General features: G+C 35.5%; 1 protein-coding gene across 10 annotated transcripts in view; it reads left to right on the forward strand.

The window, feature by feature from the left end:
* Positions 1-10,103, forward strand: part of KAT6B (lysine acetyltransferase 6B) — a 101,964-nt gene that overhangs the window by 87,134 nt on the left and 4,727 nt on the right. For all 10 annotated transcript variants that reach the window (XM_021398242.1, XM_021398241.1, XM_021398240.1 and 7 more), the window contains exons 13-16: positions 5,011-5,242; positions 7,057-7,216; positions 7,832-8,098; positions 9,251-9,554. In XM_021398242.1, the coding sequence (XP_021253917.1) occupies positions 5,011-5,242; positions 7,057-7,216; positions 7,832-8,098; positions 9,251-9,554 (963 nt within the window). The remainder of the gene's footprint in view (positions 1-5,010; positions 5,243-7,056; positions 7,217-7,831; positions 8,099-9,250; positions 9,555-10,103) is intronic.

Consider the following 10,103-nt stretch of genomic DNA (forward strand, 5'->3'; position numbering starts at 1 on the left):
TTCTTCCATGTAAATGAAGTAAAGATTCACAATAGAAATCTTCCTCTCTGAAGCAAGATAACATGATGGCAATCAAGCCATTTCATGAGGAAACGTGGAAGATGTGATAGTCTAAAAAGTACAGAAGGAATAGAATAAAGATGTTGTACCCGCCAAGTTCGTAATAAGCTACTAAACAACAATTTTTAAGTACTTGTCCAGGCACAGAAGGAGATTCACTACTCTATTTGCCATTCAGACGCATTTTTGCTGATTCTATATGTTTCTGCTAAAGACTTTGTTTAAAAAATAAATGTGTTTTTCAGTAATTTTATTACCTTTCCCTTGAACATATGAAAAGAACTCTTGCCATGTGAACAACCCCATGTGAATAAACAAGACTGGAGAAGTAGCTTAAAACTACTGAGAAATGAAGTAGGCTCTTTTGCTATTGTGGTGTTTTGTGATTATTTAGATGACATCACAATAGTTAGTTGCTGTCAGTTGACTTTGCCCTTATGGATGGTAGGTTTTGTGGTGGGAAAAACGTAGGGGAAAACCAAAAACGCCTAAACATTCTGTGTGTCATGCTCCTTCCCTCACTGTGTATGGAACACATAGTGAGGTTGATCTGTCAAATGCTCAGTTAGGGAGCACACTATTAGTAGAACACAAGAAATGATAACAGATTCAGCTAGTGGCATCTTCTCAAGTAGAATGCATTGAAATACTGCCCCAGGATGCCCTGGGTGGATTATTTTCTGGTTGCATGCTGAATTTTCAATAAAGTACACACTTTATTGCCTGTTGGAAATTGCAGAACATCTTGTGATACTTGTATAAAAAGAAGACTAATATGTGTACTTTACAAGTCATATGTAGACCTGCATTTTACCTCCTTAAAACCTATCCTGCCACAATACTTTTTTCTCTGAAGTGTGGGTGCTATTTAATAGACTATTGTTACTGTTAAGCTTAACAAGGTAATCTTTGTATTTACTATAAAATGCAGCCTTTGTAGAATTTATCCAGGGTATAAGATTGTCTAAAAACAGATATAGTAAATAGTTGCGTCAAAAATGCTTCTTTAAAACCTTTTTATTAGCTATGTTCTCTTGCTTCTCAGATGAGTAGGAAACCGCTTACAAAGTGTTCATTCACTCCTGGGCATTATGTATACCACAATTCAACTACTTCTTTGTGTAACTGAACCACTGTATGGTGTTGCTCTTCTCTTGCACACACAAGTGCATATTTCAATAATGTATGTCCAAGTACATGTTTGTTTGTTTTTTTAAGCTAGATCACAGAATCGTTGAATGGCTTAGGTTGGAGGGGATCTTAAAGTTCATCTAGTTCAAACTCCCATGCCATGGTCAGAGTTGCGAACCCACTAGATCAGTCTGCCCAGGATTGCATCCAGCCTGACCTTGAACACCTCCAGGGATGGTATGTCCACAACCTCTCTGGGCAGCCTGTTCCAGCACCTCACCAATCTCTCAGTAAAAAGCATCCCCCTGACATCTAATCTAAGTCTCCCTTCTTTTAGTTTAAAATGATTCCCCCTTGTCCTATCACTATCTACCCATGTATAAAGTTGATATAAATTAATAAAATTGAAGTGCACCTAAAGCTGCATACTTCAGTGCCATAGGACTGAAAGGGCGATGATGTGACCCCAAGTTTTGAGTTAGCGAGATATTAGTCAGTTCACCTCACATCAGTACTGTGCAAATTAGTAGAAAGTGCAGTAAAGAACAGTACTAGTAAACGTGTAGGTAAACGCAGTGTATGGAGAGGAAGAATGGACTCTGCTGTTTGCAGAAGCATTCATACTTAACAAATCTTAGCAAGCTCTGAGGAGGTGTCAAGAAGCAAGGAGCTGAAACAGATCTGGTGGGTTCTTTTTGTTCAGACAAATTGAAGCTAATTGTTTATGACTTTCACAAGATGGCTGCATATTTTAGTCTGTCCTGTGGTTGTTTTTTCTTTTTTTCTGTTGGCTACTTTTTTTCTGTTGTCAGAGCATGGAATTGCCAACTGAACCTTTAATCTCTCAGTTTTATTCGTTTCAAGAAACCAAACAGAGTATAATGAAAGAAACAGTAGATGACTAAGGTTTTCAGAGGCATGCACAGTTGTATTAATGTTACTGTTTTTATATAAGCGTGTCATGAACTCTGCTGCAGCTAATTATTTCAGGGGAGTTACATACTAAAAATGCTGCAGATTGAAAGTACAAGATAACTACTCAAGTTAATTTCTTCATTTGTATGTTTTAACGTCTGACTTTAAATCTCCTACATTTGTGATGAAGGCATAAAATATCTGCATCCTGCGCTAATTTTCCCTTTCTCAGCTTGATTTTCTTGTAATTGTTTAAAATGTTGAGGAAGATAAAATCTTAGTGACTCAGCAGAGGTTTGCATGACAGAAATTAAAAGGCTCTAATGGCATGTGGCATCTTGCTTCACTCTGAAAGCTGGAAATAGACAAGAAATAAAAATCATTAATGGTATTTTGTCTTTTTAAATTTGCAGTAGCATCATTTCTATGCTCAGATGATGAGATAGACAGCTCTTTGTTCTCCAAGGTTAGGTCTTAAATTTTTTAAGTTGTTATCTTTTTGTAACATACAGTTTTACTCTTGGGGATGGGGAAGAGCTATATTTTGTCCTCTAACTGTTGCCATTGTTCATAGTCTCAAATCAGGGGTTATAGTTTGAGAGTTCCTTCAGGTTTTCACATTGAGGCTTTCCATTATTAAGGTTAGGTAGCCATAATGACACTGGGGGTATATGTTTAACAGGGGCATATTGTACTCATTTCAGATGCTTCAGGATAGATACACAAGCTATCAAGATCTTTTTTTTTTTTTAAATTTGCCTACAACTTAGATCAATTATTTGGCATTTCTTTGGTAAGTTTAATTTAATAGATATCATTCAAATCACAGAATCTTATAAAAGAGACTTTTATTCAGCGCTTCTTACATGCAACTAAGACTGTTAGCTCATATCTATGGTCCTGATACTATAGAATGTGAGCATCTTGATTAAGCATAAGTTATACTGTAGAAAGGTAGGAGAAAAATATTGTTATTACTGTTCCCTTGAAGTTTTAATATTTCAGTATAGAATGAGAATGTTGAAATGACCACTGTGAACTCTCAGTGAGAGTGGCCTATGAGACCACTCAGAGTCCTCAACCACTGGAAGGAACTGATACGCAAGGATATGCTAGTAAGGTACTAAAACTATTTGCAGTCATTTAATTAATATTACCAAACTCTTCGTAGTGGTTTCTTTTGAAGTCTTCTAAGATGTTTACCAAGGAGTTGTAATTGCAAAAATTTCATTTATGAGCAAAATGGAAGTTGAGGAAGCTTACAGACACTTGCTGTATCTGAGTTTTTTTGAATATTAAGTTGATAGTTTAAATTGTACAGTTACTTGAGGTCAACTGTAAGTTCTCATTATGGAATTGTCTTAAAATCCAGATTCTCCTTTTTTTTCTGTATTGAAACTCTTGTCACTTCTTGTACCACTGCAGATTTTTCTACAGGAATTGACATCTTAGTACAGAACTTGATTTTATATGTCATAAACTAGCTGATACAAAATTGATACAAATAGGGCTTTGTCTGAAATTATGCAAAATGGACAATACATACAGTCTAAGTCTTTTTTTGTGCATTTGGAAATAGAAGAAGAGTTCTTCCTCTTTATACTAGTCAAGATGCAGTCTCCTCTTTTGAATGTCTAAGTTCCTATCAGTAAGTTGCATGCAATACTAAGATGCATCATCTGACTACGAAGTTTTAATGTGCCACAACTTCAGATGTTCAAAACGGCCTTCCTTTTCTTAAGCTAGAAAAACCGCCTTTCCATGGTAGCGTTTATTCTGTAAGACAGAAAAAATTTACTTACTGAGTTTCCAGTGATACCTTGCAGATGTAGGCAGGCTTTATGTAGCCATCTATGTGCCACGTTAGAAGTAGGTGGATGTGGAGTGGCGTTCCTCTTGGAAACTCTGGCATCGTATATCATACTAATGGATATGAAGGTGATGCTACTTTACAGAACTTTACATTATCTGTGTTGTTGCTGATCACTTGGAAGGTAGTAGTATGTTTGCTTTTCTGTTTAAACATTTTAATGCAAACTGCACGTTACACTGTGGAGGCCAGTGCATATGTTTTCCAAATCCTTGTGTGTTGTCCCCCCAAAAACATTACAACCATTGTTTAAGGCTTAGTAAAAATGCATGTGTGTATGTGTGCATTTTATACTTAATTTATATGTGTGTGTACAATTTGTATATAGTGGAACATATAGCAAAACATGGAAACAGCTCAGCTCAGGTGTTTAAATTTTTAGCTAAGCTGGTTATGAGAAACTTTGTGAGGAAGAAGTCATGAGGATTTGCTCAGCACACGTGGCATGGATGTGGTAGATACGTCTTAAAGCAATCTTTGTAAAAAAAAAAGCTGATCAGTTAGTCTCAAAGATTGCCAACTGGAATTATGTGAATGTTCTTGAATGTGAGTTGAGGAGGGAGATTTTTTTTTTTATTACTTTCTTCTAGTAATTCTGGTAATTCAGCTTGTAAATTATATGTCACCTCAAATGTAATAACTAACTGCTTAATCAAAAACTTCTGTCATTTGGGGCTTCATGAAGGAAACGAGCTTAAGTGGTGTTACGCATGACAGTTCCTCTTGAGATTCTTCTGAAAATTCTTGGCATCAGTTGTGTAAAAGTTTCTCAAAAGGCCAGACAGCTGTAGTTCTAAATGCGAACGTGTATGACAAGACCTGCAGAAACTTGTTGGCTTGTTGATTTGTTTGATTTTCATGATGTATTATCTGAATCTCTTAGAAGAAATTAATCTTTTTAATATAGCTGTAATTATGAAAAAAAAATCTTCTGTGGATAGGATTTCCTTAATTGCAAGAGCTACCAATAAAGTGATCAGTTATGCTGAGCTCTTTGTTCTCTCACTAATGTGTTTTATTTCTTTTTATTCTAGGCTATTTACTTTCTAGAAGGGAGGGTCAAGCAGGATCCCCTGAAAAGCCATTATCTGATCTGGGTCGTCTCTCTTATTTGGCTTACTGGAAAAGTGTAATATTAGAATATCTTAACTGCCACCATGAAAAGCAAATCAGTATCAAAGGAATGAGTCGAGCTACTGGAATGTGTCCACATGATATTGCCACAACTCTGCAGCAGCATAGCATGATAGATAAAAGAGAAGATAGGTCAGTGAATCTTATATAAATTTTTAAAATGCTGAGACAAAACATTTACTTACTCTGCGTACACTTGATATAACAAATGACTCTGTTAAATTCTGACTTTAAAATGAATTATATCCACCTTACTGAAGAAGTCAGTAAGGCTGTTTTTTTTTTTTAACGAGATCCTTCATAAAGACTTCTTTTCCCTAACCGAATGGTGGTTTTCAGATCCTCTTACATGTTTATGGTTGTTAGAAGGGTGTGGCCAGCTTGAAACATATTTGGTGAAGAATTTAGTTTCATTCAGTATCATCATCTGTAAGTACAATTCATGACTCTTGCTTTGCAATTATTTTGCTTTGAATACCACCAAGGGGGAAAGATTTCAGTTTGTGGGTGGCAGCATCTCTTTTCAAACCCCCTATTTTCGGCCATTACTGAATTTCACATAAGTCGTGGGATTGGGTCAACCCTACATGAAATCCTGCCCAAGGTACTGGGAATTATTTTTTCTTTCTTTCTTTTTTTTTTTTTTAAGAGTTTCTATTTATTGTTATAATAATCAGTATTGAATGTTAATGCACTGGGAAGGTGAGTTCCTATTTTGTGAACATCTTTCTTACTGATCTTGATTGCTGTTTTAAATGCCACATGATTTTGCATTGTTTTTCTTTTTAACTTTCATTATGTAACTTTTCATTCCATTAAAATCTTTATTTTTTGGAGCTCTTATTTGCAGACAACCTGATGGGACAAGTGCATTTTGAGAGATAATGTGTTAATTACTCGTATGAAGCTTGCACCCTGTTGCAAATTACTGTGGGCTCTGAATACTGACACCCAGTCAGAAAGTAATGTTTTTTCATCTGCAGAATTCAAAATGTTATATAAATGATGTTGGATAATTTTCTTTCAGAGGTAGTAAAGCTTAGACAGGGATGTAAACTGACCTGTTGAAAGTTGTCCACAAGGTCAGTGTCTGAGCCAGGAAAATAAAATAAATGTTTGAGATTCCTGTGCAGACACTTGCCTTGGGAATCAGGTATGGCTCCTTATGAATGTCCTACATTTAATTCATTTTTCTTGTGTGTAGTAAAGTAGAGGTTTGTCATATTTTGCAAGAAGGTTTCACTTGGATTTTTTTAAGGCATTGAAAGAATGCCTTAAGAAGTGAAAAGTAATGATGTCACTTTATCTGCTTGAAATCCTTACTTAAAAAAAAAATGAAAACAAGAACAAACAGTTTTTTGGTGGGGTATTAGCTCACGTACTAGCTAGCATACTGCTATTATGCCTACATTTGGTATGCTACTTCATTTTGTAATACTTAGGAAATTGTTTTCTACTGCATCAACAAAGAAATGAGGTACGTTCTTGTTTTGTTAGAAGACCTGTGTTCATAAATTGCTTTCTTGTCCAGTTAGCTGCCATATTCAGTTGCAGTATTAAGATCTTCTTTACTCTTTACTTCATGATCCCCAGTGTTTTCTGGTTTTATTTGTATGTCATATTAAAAGTGGAAACTGCTCTGCCAGATTGACTGAAGGGTCACTAAACCTATTGCATGGATTTAGACTGACTGTAACAACTTAACTTTCCTCTCTATTCTAGTAATGTTTAGCATTGAGCTTTCCCTTCATGATCTGTGATTTCTGCACTTCCTCATAACAGTCAGCAGTGTGTGTTATCTGTTTATGTCAGATGATATTTGTAGTTTGAGGTCTTGTTCTTTACCCATCTATTTTCACAGGTTATTGTGTAAAAGGACTTAAACTGTAGGAACATTGTTTTAGATGATAACTTTCTAAAATCAAATACTATTTATTGGATTGTAGATTTGTGATTATTAGAAGAGAAAAGCTGATTTCAAGTCATATGGAGAAACTGAAAGCAAACCCACGTATTAATGAAGTAGATCCTGAAAGCTTGAGATGGACTCCTCTTTTAGTTTCTAATGCTGCAGTTTCTGAAGAAGAGAGAGAAGCAGAAAAGGAGGTAATCGCAGCAACTTTTTTTTCTGAATTTTCTTTTGATATCATCAATCCCTAATATTAACAGCAGGCTGCCTTAAATAAATTATACTTGTATTTTTCACCTTTGTTTAATGATGGAGGACACTGGTATTATTGTATTGTGCATTTTTTGGAAGCTGCCTAGTAAGATGCAGTAAATTTGGAGGGATGAATATGAAAACTTTAAACCTGAAGCAGTTGTCGTGAAGTTGTATTTATCACTCCTGAGGTAGTTGAGGAGCATGTAATCAGATCAAATTTGGTGCAGAGCTCAGGGGCTGCAATGTCAATCGATTCTTTGTTATGAACTTGCTCAAAGTGATCCATGTCAGTGGGCATGTAATGTAGTGCTAAAGGACTTAAATCAATTCGCTGCATCATTAATAGTGCTAAATATCCCATGAAATGCAATCTTCTTTGGTTTGTTATCCTGACTGTTGTAAAGGAGCTACTAGATGATTCAGCTGAAATGTTGTTGCTAGGTTAGCCAGCAGTGCTAATCAGGGTTGACTTATGGTAACTCTTTAGCACAATGTAAAGGATATGGCTAAGTAAATGCTGTTTTAGTGACCCATTATTTTAACCCTCAACCCTTCAGGCTGAGCGTCTGATGGAGCAAGCTAGCTGCTGGGAAAAGGAAGAGCAAGAAATATTCTCCACAAGATCTAACAGTAGGCAATCACCTGCAAAAGTACAATCTAAAAATAAATATTTGCGATCTCCAGAAAATGTGGCAGTGGTGGGGGAACGAGGGCAGTCCACAGAGCAATCTAAGGAGAGCAGTGAGGAGGATGGCGGGGATGACAGTCAGCAGAGTTCGCCTCCCCGGCTGACAAAGCCACAGTCGCTGGCCATAAAAAGAAAGGTGCGTTACTTGAGTGATCTGATTAAAGTCATTCAGTTCTGATTTCAATCAAGTCATTGTGATCACAATAAAAACCTGTTTTGTTTACAAGTATTTATTAGACTGTTCTTTTCTGTATAATTACAGCTCTGAGTGCTTCCTCTCTTTATTTTTTTCCTCCACCACCCAAATCTCTCTCTTTTGTTTTTTTTTCCTTTGTCTTAGAAATCTTTCTCATGTAGAGACATAGGTGCCACCGAAAATCACAATTTCATGTTGATTTTTAAACTAGTGACTGCCCTCTGCTGTTTGGGATTGGAATTGGTTCAATATTGTAACGTTTTTTTCTTTTTTCTTACTAAGATGGACTCCAGCTCGTAGTGTTTGTATTTTTATAATTCATTAATATTGGAAGTCTGTAAAGGGAGTACTTTATTTTTCAAATAAGAATGCAGTTAAACCCATATTCTTCTCTTTTCCAGGAGATTTAACTTTGAGTTGTTTAAATTACTGAATTATGTACCCCCAAATTTTAAAGCATTTCCCTTAGCACATGTATTTAAGCATCTCTGAGAATTAGGGAATTTTAGAAAAAGTTCAAAGAAACTCTGAGAAATTTAAAAGCACAACAACAGAAATAAAAACAGTTGGACAATTGTTTTTTTTTTTTTATAGCAGCTGGCTGTATGATTCTTTAGCACACTGCTAAGATCAATAGAAAGCTTCAGGTGCTTTTTATTTTGCTTTTAATTTTTTTTTAAATCTAAGTATTTATTTCTAAAATAGCAGAAGCTAGAAATTTAAAAGGAAAATTTGTCTGATATTTGTGAATGTTGCTGGGGAATTCTAAATTTACAGAGGAAAAAATTGTAAATATAGTTTACACAGAACTGCTGTGAATGTTATTTAACAAAAATAGAAGGTAGAAATCACTGCTATATAAAGAAATTTCTAGTCTTGATTTTTCACCAACAGAAAGATTTGTGTCCATGTACCTATTTTAACCGTTTACCCTTCAGACTTTTACTGGTAGATTCTGTCTGTGTTTGAAGTTGATGCAATATAAGCTTTTTTTGAGTGAGTAAATTGATTGATGTGAACTCACTTATTAGTGCATTGAGTCAATGAAACACAGGATGTAGGAAGAGTTATACTTGTGGAATTGTTTTTCAGAGACCTTTCCTACTGAAAAAGAAAAGAGGTCGTAAACGCAGAAGGATTAATAGCAGTGTTACAACAGAGACTATTTCTGAAACTACAGAGGTGTTGAATGAGCCCTTTGATAACTCAGATGAAGAACGTCCCATGCCACAGCTGGAGCCTACCTGTGAGATGGATGGGGAAGATGATGACTTGAAGCCTGTGATTAGAAAAGCTTTTGAGTATCAGTCTGGGCAGCAGAAACAAGAGAAGGAGGAAGAGCAGAAAAAAGAGGAGAAAGACATTCATTGCTATAGGAGTGATGACCACTGTACAGGTAAGCTGAAAATGTTCTTATCTTAATGAATTTATCATGTGAATTTCAATGGAAACTTTTTATGTCATAAATAGGAAAGTTATACCAAGTTGTATTTAGCTATTTTGGTCTTAGAATTTTACATTCTTCATAACGCTTTCATCTCAGATGTGCTACTGCAACCCACTGATCTCAGATGATTTATTAGAATTCAGTGATGTCTTCAAGTTTTTTGTTTTGCCTTGTTTCTGTTGTGTTTACATTTTTTCGTTATCCCTGACTCATTAATAATATAATCTCTCTTGTTCAGGGGAAAAAAAAAAAAAAAGTTTTCCTATCTAAAACACTGCATTCCATGCCATGTTGCCAAAAATGACTTATGTTTCTGCAACAGGGCACTTCATACTCCACAGAGCAAGTGTATCATTAGAATAGTGTTTAATATTGTTCTTGTATCTTGGTAATTGATATAAAGAAAAAGTAAGATTTGAATTATACGTACTTTTCTCTTCAGGATTGTTGATAATTCAGTGTGTGCAATTTCTGGGGAACAGTACCTGTTTTTTCCCC

Source organism: Numida meleagris, chromosome 5 (genome assembly GCF_002078875.1).
Source record: "Numida meleagris isolate 19003 breed g44 Domestic line chromosome 5, NumMel1.0, whole genome shotgun sequence".
In the NCBI taxonomy this organism is placed as follows: Eukaryota; Metazoa; Chordata; class Aves; order Galliformes; family Numididae; genus Numida; species Numida meleagris.